The sequence below is a fragment of the Pantherophis guttatus genome, chromosome 5 (assembly GCF_059756535.1).
Source record: "Pantherophis guttatus breed Tessera chromosome 5, ASM5975653v1, whole genome shotgun sequence".
Lineage (NCBI taxonomy): Eukaryota > Metazoa > Chordata > Lepidosauria > Squamata > Colubridae > Pantherophis > Pantherophis guttatus.
In genome coordinates, this window is record NC_142067.1 from 38,023,539 (window position 1) to 38,039,933 (window position 16,395).

Sequence of the window (16,395 nt, forward strand, 5' to 3'; positions counted from 1 at the left end):
AAAGAAAATAATTTTAGTATTCATAATTTTAGTATTCAAATCTGGTCTACTTTAAGGACTGACAAGAACAGTATCAAAGACAGTGTAGTGGCAAAATAATGATCAGATTTTAAAATGGATATAATTTAGGGTTAGAAACTAGAAACCAGGAGACCAGATTAGAAACCAAGAGTTCTACTCCTCCTTAGGCATGAAAGTCAGATTGGTGACTTTGGATAAGTCACTCACTCTCAGCCCATGATGTCAGATTTGGGCAATTAACTGGTTGGTCAGTTCCTGTTGCAATTAATGGATCAACACTTGGTCATCTGGAAAAAAATGGATCCTTTACTTAGTTGTGGCAAAAAAATGCTAGAAATGATTTGGGCTAAGATGTTATGGGAGACAAATATTTGATCTAGGTTCCTCTGTCTATACTAAAATATCGACCCAATTCTACAATTCTTGAGTAACTACTCAATAATATATAAGGATCATCCATCCTCCAACTGGCCTTCTTTCTTTCTTTCTTTCTTTCTTTCTTTCTTTCTTTCTTTCTTTCTTTCTTTCTTTCTTTCTTTCTTTCTTTCTTTCTTTCTTTCTTCCTTTCTTTCTTTCTTTCTTTCTACCTTCCTTCCTTCTTTCTTTCTTTCTTTCAACTTTTATGGCCACTCTTTTGTTAAATAGTAATTAGAATTTTACAATCTCTGATCATAGGTTTTCAGTGCAGTGATCATAATGTAACCAAAGTACAAACAGAAGTATCTACCAGCAATTGTAGACAATTACAGATTTGAGGATGTTCAGTATTTGCAATAGAATTTGAGAAATCAAATATGAGAAGTTCTTTAACTAAAATGCTTTGCTATTTTGTTTTCAAGTTGACATAGAAGCTTAGCTCAAAAATGTTTCTATACAATCATCATTGAGAATACAAGATAGCAGTAACAGAAGAAACTAGGTTACAAGGGTATCTACAGGAGTAAAAAAGTCAATCACAACACAATGGAAATCTTGTCTCTTTTTATAGTAATTGCATATTCTTTGATCACAAAGTCATAGCTGCCATGTTTTTTGAACCCAGCCATATCCCTGCTACACCAATCATATTTAATAACTAAGATCATATTGTTTATTCAATGACAATATGAAAGCAAGTATAAATAGCTGTAAAACCAGAAATAGTACTTCTTATACAATGCTTTCTTAGTGTGTCTTTAATTTTCATGACTCCTGATAATATATGATACATTGGTAAGTGCATTTGGCAATAAAATTAATATTGGAAGAAAAAACTGTTTCTTTAAGTCTATACACAATAAAGTAATCTTGTAATTTTTTTTTTAGAATTTTAATCCTGGAGTTTATTTTAATACCAGCCTGATGTAGGAAATGACTAGCCTGAGTCTGAGGGTAGGGTCAAATGCATCATCAATTTGGAGTCTTTACGCTCCCAGAAAAGACCTAAATCTAGACCCTAGTGAATTCCATTTACTCTTATATAATGCCAACTTCCCTTAACTATTAGTAGATCAAATTCTTATGTATATGTAGCATGAAATAAATTCATAGTACTTTTGAACTCTATCCCAGCTCTTGGTTTTGTGTGCCTGACACATGGTTGAGTATAATTAAAGTATAGCTTTATAATTGCAGAGTAACAGAAAAGATAGCTTCTTACCTTCTCCTATTTTGGATGATACCTGCTTGATTTTGAATGGAGGTCTACGCTGTTCAAAAATTTGCACATTTTTGTGTTCTGTTAGTTCAGCGGTTCTCAACCTGGGGGTCGCAACCCCTTTGGGGGTCGAACGGCCATTTCCCAGGGGTCGCCAAAGCCCTCTCTCGCCCCCCCGCCTTCACTCACCCTCTGCCTCTGCTGGATCGCCCGGTCGCCGTTCGCTTACCCTGCCCACTCCCAATCTATTGCTGCTCCGGAGTCCCAGCTGATGGCTAGAGGGAAAAAAACTTTAAATTTTTGCCCGGGGGGCTTCAAAGAGCTAGCTGCAAAGAGGTAAATTCCTGGAGCAAGTTTTTTTCCCCCTAGCTATACTGAAAAGAGAAAGCGAAAGCAGGGTCTTAGCTGCAACGTGACAAAATGAGGCAGAGAGGTTTCTTTTTCTTTTTCCTCACCAAAAAAGGTAGGTACAAAACTGCAAACAATGGGAAATTTAGGGCAAAAGAGGAGGTTCAAGATTTTAAAACACAAAAGAAAAAAAGCTCTATTTAACTAGGGAATTGTAATAATTGAGATACTATTAATTGTATATTGTGTTGAAAGCAGAAATGGTTAAGTTGTGGTTTGGAGGAATATATGGGGGAAATTATTTGGTTTATTATTATTGGTAAATATAATTAATTGATTTGTAAGAAATTGGATTGCATGGAAAGAATTGGAATATTCATGTTCATATTGATAAATATACAAAAAAGATAGTTATATAACTAATTGATTTATATTAAAATGTTGAATTTGTATTAAACAACTGTATTACATAATTAACCAGTGTGAGGATGGATATAAAAATAGATGACAATGCAAAGGGGTATAATATAGAATAGAAGGGAAAAACTGAATTTGATTAAGATTAGAGATGAGGATGAAGGGTAATATTAGTTTTTTTAAAAAATAGTTGAGGAATAAATATGGTAAAAAGGAAATATAGAAATTGTAAATTTAATTGAAATGACTAAATACTGTGTTGGAAGAAATATCCTTCTGGGTTCTGCTCCAAGTGGGGAAAAAGACACTGGAAACATGGAGACTGTTTGGAAAGATGTTTTAATAGTGGACAGGATCACATGGCTTGATGGGGCCCATTATGTTAGTTTCTGTTGCTATTGTGTTGCAAATGTCCTTTGACAAAGGATTGACTTTCTGCCTCTGGCCCATTAACAAAGGGTGGGGGGCAGGAAGGTGGGAGCTGCTTTGTCTGTAAAATATGCTTCTCCATTTCTCATCCAGGGAAATATAATATTCTGCCTTTTTAATATTTCCCAAAATATTTCATTCTTCTAGGAAAGGGGTGGCTGCTAACCTCCTACAACTGTTTAAATTTGTGGACCGGCCAAATACTCCGTTCAAAGAAAATACGTTGTATGTTTGTATGTGTGTTTCTAATTATTGCTATTTATTCCTATTTGTTCTCTTTTATTCTTTAAAGTTTAACAATTCATTCTTTATCTTAATATCTTTATATTTGTTTGGGGTTGGCTTTCTTCCCTTTCATCTTTTTTTATTGTACAGCAATCTTTCTCCTCAAACCTACCACCTTTGTCTTTTCTTTCTTACTTACTTTCTCTTTCCCACCTCTTCTTCTTCTCCCTACTTCCTCTTTCTCCTTCTCCTCCTCTCTTCCTCCCTCTCTTACCTTCACTCCTATTCTAATTTCCCTTCCCTTCCTTCATCCCTCTCTATTGCTGTATCCTTTTATGCATATGGACTACTCAGAGGGCTGAAAAAGTTATTTTTGACTGGTCCTCGCACTTTTGACCAGTCCTCGAACTTACGACTGTCCTCACATTTTACGTTTTTGCCCTATCTTGTCACCATGGCGAAGAGAAGCAGTTGTGAAATGAGTGACATGGTTGTTAAGAATGCTACAATGGGCATAAATGTTGACCAGTCATAAGTGCGAAGACCAGTCAAAAGTGCGAGGACCTGTCAGAAATCACATTTTTCAGCCCTCTGGGTAGTCCTTTTGTGCACAGGGACTACTCAGAGGGCTGAAAAAGTTATTTTTGACTGGTCCTCGCACTTTTGACCAGTCCTCGAATTTACAACTGTCCTCACATTTTACGTTTTTTGCCCTATCTTATACCATGTTGAAGAGAAGCAGTTGTGAAATGAGTGACATGGTTGTTAAGAATGCTGCACAGGCATAAATGTGAGAATGGTCATAAGTGTGAGGACCAGTCAAAAGTGCGAGGACCTGTCAGAAATGACTTTTTTTCAGCCCTCTGAGTAGTCCCTATACACATAGCCATGGCCACCCGGTCACATGACCAGCTAGCCACGCCCACTCAGTCACATGACCTCCAAGCCACGCCCACAAAATAAGCCACGCCCACATAACCGGTAGTAAAAGAAATTTAGAACCCATCCCTGGTTGGGGGTCACCACAACATGAGGAACTGTATTAAAGGGTCGTGGCATTAGGAAGGTTGAGAACCACTGTGTTAGTTGAACCTAATTAGAGACAATGATGAGACATACTATTTTGGATTATTTTCATGGACCGCCATGGCTATAATTGCTTTCTAGAATGAGAGTGTAGTAAACTGTCAATAAGATAATAAAAATAAATCCAGAAGCCCCTCTAGTTCCTTATCTAGCCTCTGTGATTAATCGTGGTCTCTGGAATAGAATCCTTCCAGAGATATGAAGAACAGCCACTTTCCTAGAGTTCTTCAAAAGTCTTGACTTTGTTCACAGATTTTGACCTATGATTTATGAGATTCTTATGCTTGGTTGGGCCCCTATTTTATTTTTATACTCTTTATTGCTGTAGTTGACTACTTATGTGGGTTTCAAATTGTTTTTAACTGCTTTTCTGGATTTGGTAAAGTGCCCAAAGTCTTCTGGAATAGGCAGCCATAACAAATCAAATAAATCAAATCAAATCAAGTTTTATTAGTAGCATAATGGTGCCTCTGCAATACAAGCAAGCGGTTAGAAATAGAGATATCTCTTTTTCACTGAGCAGCTGATGCTCTCAGAACAGTGATTTATATCAGTGGGAGGCAAAGCATTACTATGTATATGTTTATTTCAAGACATGATATTGTAAGACAGAAAATTCTTTGCAATGTGGCAACATCGATCTTAATGACAGCAAACCAGGGCTCTCCTGCAGAAGAACAAGGTTAATTCCAGCTGTTAACATAACAGGTTGGTGCATAAAAGCCAATTGCAAGAGACTATTGGTTGAACATATACCCTGGAATGTCAGTGTTGAGTAGACTGCTGTCCTTTTATTTATGGACACCATATGCAGCCTGCTATGCTTAGTGTTCTGTTCAATAGCAATTATACAAAAAATACCTTGATATGTGTGCACCACCCTAGGGAGAACAATTTAAGAATCTAGTAAGTGGGAGAGAGGAAAGGCAAAGCTAGAGCTTGAGAAATATATTGGGTAAAATTCATGCACTTCTAGTAAGCAAACATGTAATTTCCATGATTTCTTTTTAATGGCTGCAGTCTGACGCTAGTAGGACCTGATTTATGAAAAGCTGTGAAAGATCAGGTGGAACCCTGCAGGACATCATTTACAGCTGTACGCATTGCAGTCTATCTAATTTGTCTAGTAAAAGTGTGAGCTTATGGTGCATATAACCCAGTCCATAAATTTCATGTTTAGACCTGTTGTCTAGGGGCTGGGTCAAAGGCAGGAGGGGGGCTAGAAGCTAGTAAATGCAGATGCTCTGAAAGCTTTGCATTCCCTTGGTGCTCATGAGGAGACATCACAGACTGTTCACAGCAAGAAACAAATTCCTGTTCATTGATAAACTGTCCAGATGTCCTCTCCAAGGAAGAAAATAGCCTTTTGGCTTTGTTGCAACATCGTACACAATGTTGTGATTATTTGAATTAAAATTAGTTAATATTTTTGTTCATTATATCAGTAAACATGAAAAAAAAATAGTTTTTGCACATTGTTATTATCCTGCTTATTTTTTGTTCTTTCCCAGGTTTCTTCTTTTTTTTAAGTTGCTTAAATTAATGCATCTTTTTTTTTTAATAAAACATAAAAAAAAGGAGCAGGATAGGTTAATTACAAATTCTCAATATTTATATACACCTTGGATATTTCTCAGGTAAACTGGAAATTAAAAATGTCATTTTAATGAGACAAATAGTCACTTTTGATATGATTAATATAAAACGTGTTTGTTATTTATTTTTGAATGAAAATTTAGAAAAACTGGCAGAAATCCAGAGACATATGTGAATATGTGGTCCTGAAGAATTGCATATCTACTCAAAGCTTTCTTTAGCCTCAGCTATTTAATAGTCACAAGCCATTCAAAAGAAAACTCTAAACATCAGCTCATATTAAAGAAGGTGGCTAACAGGTGCTTAAATAAATGGGCACATTCTAGTTTTACAACAGTAGTTGATATAATATAATTCATATATTATGCTATTAATAGTATTCATTAAACAGTATTTTCCATATTAATGTAATAATAATAATAATAAGCACAATTATAATGTTTAGAATAATCTGCAAATTCCCCAGTGGGTTTCCACTCCTTATTTATTTATTTATTTATTTATTTATTTATTTATTTATTTATTTATTTATTATTTAAATTTGTATACCGCCCTTCTCCCGAAGGACTCAGGGCGGTGCACAGCCAAAATTAAAATACATACAATACAAAATTTAAAATAATTTAAAAGCAGAATTAAATCAAATTGGCTTCCCAAAATATTAAAACCCATTACCCTTAAAATAATCCTTTTAAGCCAGCCCAGCTTGGTGGAATAGGAAGGTCTTCAAAGCTCGACGGAAGGTCCGGAGGTCCGGGATTAGTCGTATTCCTGGGGGTAGCTCATTCCAGAGGGCGGGTGCCCCCACAGAGAAGGCTCTCCCCCTGGGGGTCGTCAGTCGGCATTGCTTGACTGACGGCACCCTAAGAAGGCCCTCTCTGTGGGACCGAATTGGCCGGTGGGAGGTTATCGGTGGCAGAAGGTGGTCTTGCAAATAGCCGGGCCCTAAGCCATGGAGCGCTTTAAAGGTGAGAACCAATACCTTGAAGCACATCCGGAAGACCACCGGAAGCCAGTGCAGCTCGCGCAGGCAAGGTGTCACATGGGAGTGCCAAGTCGCTCCCATAATTACCCGCGCAGCCGCATTCTGGACCAGCTGGAGCTTCCGAGTGCTCCTCAAGGGGAGCCCCATGTAGAAGACACAAAGAGAAGCACGAAACATCCTGATTATTGTGTAATACATACAATCTTTCCTGTGCCATCCAATACTTTTTAATAGTTCTGTAATTGTGTGAAGAGACAAGGGGCACTCAGTGGGAGAAATTATGGAATTTGAGATAAGGTCAGCCCTGTTATTAGGTGAAATGAGGCATGTAGACTGAAGTTTGAGAGGTGTCATGATAGATTTTGAAGAAAAGAGCTGTAAGATTCACTTTACGAATGCTGCATGTGGGATGTAGAAAGCATAATCTTGTCTTTTACCTCCACTATAACATGTTGTTAGCAGTTATTCTGTTTTAGTGACAGAATTGGACAAACCGAGACGAGGCAGATTAAACATAACAGACTAGACTTTATTCATTAACAAGCAACTCCTATAACGGCTATAACTGAACTAATTGAACATTCCATCTGACAGCTCCTTTTATATGTGAGCTGTCAGACGTCTCAACCAATCGGCACTCATCCTTTTCCACTCGTGCTGCAAGGCCAGCTTGTAACCTTAAAACGCTACACTGGTCACGTTTATGGACCATTTCTCCCAGTAGTATCAGTACTACATATCTTGGCTAGAGTGGCAAAAATTCATATTAGTCAACAATTTTGACATAAGATTGTTGAATGCATCACATATGGAAAAGAGAACAAAAATGAAAAGAGAGACTGACCGATGTCTTCCTTCAGCAACATCATTGCTGAAAATCCATTCATGTTGAGTTTCTTTCACTGGTTTGCTGTTGTTGTTTAAGAAATCTCATAGTATTGACCACAATTTTGAGCAAAATCAACTAGAAACTTTTTGTCAAATGTGATAGTTGGAAAAAAGTCTGAGGCAGGAGGCAGTATGAAATAGAAAATTATGCTCTGTGTCATCCGTAAAACACAAATATTATTAAAAATGTTTAAGGAATTTCATTAAAGCACAGATCTTTAGAAATGCACAAATATAACCACAGATCTGCTCATAACCTTACAAGAATTTTAGACGAAGGCTTAGGAGATTTCCCTCAAATTGTATATTTGATAAATGTTAAGGAAGGGGGAAGGTATTAAATATGCAAATGACAACGAGAGTTACATAAAATAATAAAAGTAAACAAATAAAAGTAAACATAATGAAATTATTTTTGAATAGAAAATAGGAATATGAAAGCCAAGTATAGGTCTGAAGAACAATTATACATTCTTTCCTTTCAGAGAATATCTTTGGAGCTTGTCTCCTAATAGGACATGGCTTTCAACAGGTGCTTTCTGTATATTTGGTTTATGTGAGTATTAGGACAGGCCATTTTAAGATACCAGGCCCTAAGCTTTACAAGACTTTATGGAAAATAAACAATACCTTGAATTGCATATAACAACAAATTGATAATAAGCATATCTTATATAGCAATGGTGTAATTTGGTATAATATGACAAAACCATTATTGAAATATTTTTGCATGAGCCGCAGTGGTTAGAGTGCAGTACTGCAGGCTACTTCTGCTGATCACCACCTTCAATGTTTGTCACATTGAATCTCACCAGACTCAAGGTTGACTCAGCCTTCCATCCTTCTGAAGTCGGTAAAATGAGGACCGAGATTGTTTGGGGGCAATATACTGACTCTGTAAACTGCTTAGAGAGGGCTGTAAAGCACTATGAAGCGGTATATAAGTCTAAGTGCTATTGCTATTGCTATTTTGACCAGCTGAAATTTCTCTGTTCAAAAGAATCTGAAACTCCTGATTTTTTGCATTGAATCAATAAAACACAAAACAATAAAAAACAAAATATCTTCTGCCTTGACAGCTGTGTACATGTGTACAGATAGGTCACCTGTGTTGACTAACAATAAATTTAGCTGCAATCCAATCTTGGCTTATTTCTCTTGTCTTACTATTACTTTCATTTTATTCCAGGCCATCAAACCTCCTACTGGACCAAAGTAGCATTGAAATCTCACCCTTCCGCTCAACAGGTGACTGGCTCAATGGTATTCGGATAGGGCAATGCAAAGACATATTCACAGGAGTGGAATACAGTTCATGTGATACAATAGCCAATATTTCCTCAGAGTAAGAGTTTTATTAAAGATATATTATTACATATTTTTCAATTCTCTTGCAGTTTTCCAAATTAAGACTGTTCTCTCCTTGTCATTAGGAAGGTATCTGAGAAGGCCACATTAAATAGACATTCAGTGCTGAAGTCTAATTTTGGAGATGGAAAGGGATCTCAGTGAAAAATAATCTTCTAAGATCCAGCTCATCCTTAAATCCCAAAATAAAGGGAAACACTGTGGGAGGACCTGAAAGACATTCTCTCTGTAGCTAAACATTTTCATCAAGGACTTCAGTGAAATCTATATTGGTTCTCCATCTCCACTTACTCTTCCCCAAACCCTTCAAATCAAGTGGGACTCCTGGTTAATTGGAGATCGAAACAAAAATTTCCCAAGTTTTAGTGTCTTAAAAATCTACAACCTGCTAATAACCATTGGAGCTGCATACCTATGGTGCCATTAAATTCTGATATAAAACTTTTCATTCATTTAAATTATGAAATTGGTGTGTTGGGGTTCTAAATTATTTTAAATATGACACTTTTGATATTTTCCATATTTTTTTCCAATATTGTTCTGTTCACTTTGCTATCTTGCAAATATCTTGTATTTTATTACAGCACTCATATTTCTAATTTAGGGTACATAGATATCATAAGGATTAAGGAATGTTCACACCTGTAACCTAGTATCAGTTGAGTAATTCATTTGAGTAATTCATTCACTTTAGTCAAACCCACATGCTAATAGTTATTATAAGCAACCTTGTGCTATAAAATCCACATAATAACAGAATGCACAGTAGCCAGGGCATGCTGCCATTGATATCCAGGGCAGCTGCCATTCCTGTCTAACTCATACTCTAGTCTTTTACCGTAACAGTGAAATCATGCAAGATCTGAAATTTCTTTACAAATATTACAGTTACTAGTTTTCAGTATTTATACTATTTAGGACTGGAGAGGTTTATTTTGCCTACCAAGTCAAACTTCTTGATTTGTTTAGGAATCCAATTTAACATATCACTCATAGTTAGCTGTTCAGCCTCTCTTTTAACCTTTATATTATGCGGAAGAGCTCATCACCTGTCTGGATAATTGATTTCATTGCTGAATTATTTTTTATAACCTAGATCCATAGCCCCATATCCTGCACTTTGAAACAGTAGAAGTGTGTCTTGATCTTTTTCTAGATGGCATCCATTTAGATATTTCAATCCTATCCAGTCTTCTAAAGGCTAAATATGTCCAATACCATTTATACCAACAAAGAAGAATGGCTGTTTTCTTTGAACTTAGAAATTCCCATAATGCATTTCTAAGTTCTAGGAAAACAGTACTTCTTTTTCGTTGGTATAAATGGAATTGGACATGTTTCGTCTTTAGAAGACTGGATAGGATTCTTTCCATCTCCCATCCTAAATTTCAGCTCAATATTTAGCAGGAGCAGAGAAAGGTAATTACTATTTACACTGTGTGTGTGTGTGTGTGTGTGTGTGTTAAAGTGAGTCACTTGTCTCCTATTTTAAAAAAAAACCTTAGAAAACTTTTTTTACTATTATTTTTCAGTGACATGAAGAAAGTTGGGGTGACGATTGTCGGACCACAGAAAAAACTTATTAGCAGTATTAAATCTCTGGAAATGCATACAAAGAATGGCCCTGTTCCTGTGTAAATTATCAAATGCTGGCATTCAGGACTCATCTGGAGAAAGTGAGAAAAATTACTAAAAGGTCCTGGTAATGTGTGGAAAATTGTGAGACTTAAAAGGCACTGTTGCAACAAAATGGGGCAATTTGCAACAAATGTGAAATTTCAAGCCCATTAAAAGACTCATAAAGTTGAGTTCAATTGCCTTAAAATAGGAATGAAAAACTTATTTTATATCTCTTATTCTTGAAGGAGGGTTTCTTCCCTACAGTAATAATGGACTGCTCAAACATAAAATGCATTTGGAAGAAAAAAGAAAGTGTGTTAAAAAAATCCATGTAACCTTAAGCCATTCAAATGTTAATAGACTGACTATCGTAAAAGGCAAAAGAAACAGTGGATGTAATACTGTGATTGGAATGACTGTCAACAGCATTAAACAGTATTTTTTTTTTAATATGAGGAAAGGATAGGCACGTAGCATTTTATTTCTTTAATTCTTGTAAGCATATTCGAGGATAATACCTCAGACTTGTCTAGCCATATCTGCAATGATATCCTTGCAATATTCTGTTTTTGACTGTGGATGGTAAATCTGAATGACAATTGAGTGAAAATGAAGGCAATACTTCACAGATACTTGTCCTGGGTGTGTTCTTTAAAAACAAAACTTTTTATATATATAAAATGCATATTTATTTCCTTTAAAAATGTTCCTCTTGTTTATATTTATATAGTTTTTGACTGGGATTAATGACTGCCAAATGCCAAATTTCTTTACATTTTGGCTGTCAACAATATTTAAGGGGGAAAAAATCAGTAAAACCCATGTGATTTTATTCCTAATAAAAATATCACTAGAAAGGAACTGATGTGCATACAAGAATGGTCATAAACATACCGTACATCCTATACAAATATGAAGAATTTCATGCACAACATTTTTAACACAGAACAATCCATATAACAATCTTATTTCACATGGGGAATATTCTTGGGGAACTATTTAATTGCATGTACTTAAACGTTACAGTATTCAGATAGTTTTGGAGTGTATCAGATGTTTAACTGTTTAATGGGTTACTTGATAGTAGAATTCTTTGCTTATGTTGCCCTAGGATTAAAATAAAGATACTCTTAGGTGCTTCCAGACAAGGATGTTCTTGTGTAGAAAGGGTCCAAACAACATTGTCTTCCATTTGTTAGCTTCTTGTGTTAATCAGAATTTCTTCCATCTTCTTTCTCAATTGAACACACACACACACACACACACACACACACACACACACACACACACAAAACACAATTACCTATCATGTATTTTGATCAGTAACACTAGAAGCTATCTGTTGGGAAATATTATTTTCTCACTTTGAATTACAGGTCACAATATAGGTCAAATAATGATGTTGTTACAAGGCAGCATTTGGATATGGATATGAAATTTTATTTAAACGAATTCCCATCTTATTCATTTCCCTTTGCTCTATTTGGCCTTCTTTGAACATCCTGTTTTATACCATAGTAATTAGCAATGATTATTTTAGTGTAATCCAAAACTTGCAGAAACTGTGACATCTAAGGTAGTATGTAATCATATTTGAAAATGGATAAAGTAACATTGCAAAATATTAGTTACGTATACATGGAACTTCTTTGCTCATTCTATAATTTTACTATCCCTCCAGTATGATTTCATTTTTCATGATATTCTGGGGGCATTGAAAAGTACACCACATTTTAAAATGTTTTGATAGGATGTAACAGTTCTGAAAGAAATTGAATTGGATTAAATTAATACTTTCATACTATTAACAAGACCTTCATTCTTTTTAAAATTTATATTAATGCCTTATTGCAAACATTCAATCAGGTAAAATACAAATAATAGAATTGTTCATCTCAGCAATGTAGGAGCATGTGGAAAAATTATCCTAGAATCAATTTTCAGTTCCTATAAAAGGAAGGAAAAAAGAGGTCATCATCAAAATTTCAAAATAGATTTCAGTTTTAGCTATTCTTAATTTTATCACAGTATCTAGCAAGGCCAGGGAACATTATTTTGTGTATGCTCATTACTTGGAATGGGTATCATAGTTTGTTCAGAAGAATTGCTTCTTTTCCTCCTAAGAGGGTTTTTAAAAAGCTCTTAGTCTTCTCTTTCTTACAATTTTTGTACTCCTGAAGGGCATTCTAGAGCCCCCATTTCCCTATCCCATGTACATATGTAAACTTAGCAGTGTAAAATTTTTAACTGTGGAGTAGAGGAAATAAAATTTTCGTGGCCATCTTCCTGTACAGGACCTGCCTTTGATTATTTACATCCAAAAAAAAAAAAAAAAAACCCCACAGTCATTACAAATAATATGTAATAATTGATTTTGTATCTTAAAATATTGTTTTATGTGTATTATTTATTTCTGTTAACATATAACATAGTCTTTGCTGTACTTTAGAATCCAATAACTCGAGATGTATAGATGTAATTGGAACTCACAAATCTGAATTTACCTTTAACATTTATTTCAAAGCATTACTTACTCAGTTAGTTTATTATGTTGTGCAAATATAGATGGCCTGTTACTAATGTAAAATGATTTGTAGTGGAAACCTTTATATTTTTATAATAAACAAAATGAAAGTATTTTTTACATATTGGAATGCGGAGGTGATTGTTTAAAACTTGCATAGGTTTTTATGGTTTTGCATTAAATTTGCAGCATCTGCTTAACTAAATTTCTGATTTAGGTTTGGCTTCATTGCATTAACTGGTATTATTAAAACTACTTTACCATAAGATTAAAACTTCTGAATGTTCTTACTTGATCTCAATTTTCATACCCATGAAGATGCTTCATTGGCAATTCCCAGGGATAGATGGCTATTTGTAAATCATTCTTACTGCTAGACCTGGGTCCAATGGCTACAGCTTCAATAGTACAAATCACATTTAGGGGACATTAAGCCAAAGTCAATCTTTGTTTCTATTAAAATAATTTGGCTTCTACACTCTTTAAGCACATTACTGGCACTGTTTTTTCTACAGATTGACCAAAGAAGTAATTATACATGAATAGAAACATGAATATGTGACTCCTAACTGTGTAAAACTAAGCATTTATGATGTCTTCAGATATGCTTTATCTGAAGCACATCTGAAGACACTATGCAAAGATATATATATTAAGTAAATAAATCAAACCGTCAGATATGACAGTAGAAAGTTAAAAGTTTTATCTTTTTTGCTGCCTTTTCATCATACGTTTCTCTACCTTACAGCCCTTTCCTGACAAAGTTTTCTCTAACTAAATTGCAGTTTTCATATGAAGGCTATGACTTTATCGTTGGCTTATATTTTGACTTCTACTTCTTTTTGAATTCCAATGAATCCATTCAACAAATGCTAAGACCACATGTTACTCTTTGACTGCTTTTACACCTTGGCAAATGTTTAGTTCGAGAATTCAAATGTTTGTTCCACCACTAAATATAACAATACCTGTTTGGAGCATTAAGGAAGTTTAAATTTGATCTGTGTTCATGTGAAATATTGACACTGAGAGATCTAAATAAAAGCTCAGGTAAGTCATTTTATTTTTTTCAGAAATACTCGTCTAGCTGAGTAATGAAATGTCTGCAAGAAAACAACTTAGCTCAGAGAGCACCAGGAAGTCAACAGTTCAACCATGAGCAACATATGTTCTCTTCTGTTGGCATTATTTTATCACACATGTTTCTTAAATACTCCATTCTCACAGTTCGGTTTACATGTATATTTTTCTTTACATATAAAAAAAGACGATTTTCATTTCTTTCAATAAACTTTCATTCTTCAAAACTGGCCACATACTATTTCCACCATTATTTGAATGTTTTAACATTTGTTCATCCATTTCCTCACCTTCAGGAAACTTTTACCAAGGTATACACGTATATACTTACTATAGTTTTTCATTGTTATGTATATCTTGCAATTGTTCACTTTATATTCTGTGTCAAACACAACTACATTTATTAATTTCAGTGTAAATTCAAATTTACTTTGAACCAGCTGTTGGTTCAAAGAACCTAACATTTCCTTTAAATCATTCAACTTTAAATCATTCAAATCAGCAAACACGGTGGCATTGTCTACATCTCACAATAGTATATTTGTTACAAACATTGTGATAACAGAGCAAACATATTTTTGGGGGGTTCTTGTCTTATGTGCAATACTGAATTGATATCATCTAGTGGATGGACAGGACTCTTGCAGAGTTCGTGTTTAAACTTACAAATGTTTCCTATAATGTATCTTTTATCTTGACCTAAATGAGTAAAACTGCAGAGAAGGAAAGCCATAGCTTCCTTTATAATATTTTATTTTATAATAATACAATTCTCCTCTAGCAACACTGTGATAATCATGCTACATTCGTTAATTTAACTGAATTGGCAATTGACGTGAAAGGTGCACAGCACTGTTGTAGAAGTGTGTTGCTTTCACTCCCCTAAAGCATTTATATAGTTTTCAATGACTAATTAATTGAATTCTATCGTTCCCATTGAGGGCATTATGAAAATAAAACCAAAACAGCAGAGTGAGGTATGTATTTTCTTTTAAATGTATCTATTTCCTTTTGTACTAAGTAACAGTTTAAAAATCACTGATTTGAATTACATAGAAATGTAAGCTAAGTTAACTTTACTAGTTGTTGTTGTTGTTAATAGATTTTTTTCTTTAAAACATATAATTCACAAATGGTTAAATTTAGTCTTCAACTATGTAGGTATATATTTATTGTAATATTCTCACTAATCAAGTCTTCCTCAATAGGAAACACAGTTTCATAATATTAATTTTCCTTTGGAGGTTCACAAGAAGATGGAAGATTTATTGTGTATTCCTTGCTTTCCTAAAGGACTCTTTAGAATACCAAAATACGATGAATATATGTAATTCATTTTATAAAAAAATATTCTACATTAACAGAATAAAGGACTAATCAAGATAGTATCTTGAGCCTTTATAATGGGCCTACCTGTAACAGAAAGAAACAAATCATATCCAGTCTGATTTATTAGACTGATTCAGTTCAGAAAATCAGTTCAGTTTGATTCTAATTCATTATTACAGTTCAATAGAGAAAGTAAAATCGAATTGAATTAATTAGGATCAATTCTATTTTCTGATTTGATTTGGAAAATTGGTTTTCTTGTGCAGGCACAATGGAACATTTTAGGGCTCAGATCAAATAAAATGAATCAAATTGAAAAAAATGGCTCTGTGTTGACTCATTTCACTCAATTCAATATGACAAAGTTTTCCACAGCTTTCCTGCTAAGACTTTTCAGTTAAGTTCAGTATAGTTCTTTATCTGTTATATTCCAGAGCCATTCTCCATTTATTTTTAACCAAATTTATGATACAAACTGCTGTAAAATATGAATAATTGCAAGAAATATAGTCCTTGTGATAATATGGCAACAGGAATCAGCAGGTGTCAGTTTCTCTGGCAATGGAACTGTCTGAATTATATGCTAGTTTTATTATAAATTTAAAGATGTCACAGTAGATATATGGCTGAGCTATGGTGAGCAGAGATAGCAATATAGATAGTATCAATGCCAGCCTTATGGTTTCTTTAATCCAATGCTCAGACAGCCACAATGCTTCCTTTCCTCTGTTAGTATAGGGTGAACCCACAAACATTCCCTATATACTTTTGCCAATCGTTCAAAGTCATTACTGGAATATTACCAGTTTCAGCTAGATTCAATGGGTAGTAATTAGGACAGGT

At 34.6% G+C, this 16,395-nt stretch overlaps 1 protein-coding gene across 3 annotated transcripts in view; it reads left to right on the top strand.

Moving 5' to 3' along the window:
- The window catches only part of EPHA3 (EPH receptor A3), a 211,484-nt gene extending 198,221 nt beyond the window's left edge, over nt 1-13,263 (top strand). For 2 of the 3 annotated variants that reach the window (XM_034413524.3, XM_034413534.3), the window contains exons 16-17: nt 8,821-8,976; nt 10,532-13,263. In XM_034413524.3, the coding sequence (XP_034269415.1) occupies nt 8,821-8,976; nt 10,532-10,637 (262 nt within the window). In that variant the 3' untranslated portion in view covers nt 10,638-13,263. The remainder of the gene's footprint in view (nt 1-8,820; nt 8,977-10,531) is intronic. The other variant, XM_034413541.3, reaches the window with a different exon arrangement.
- The last annotated feature ends 3,132 nt before the right edge of the window (nt 13,264-16,395 follow it).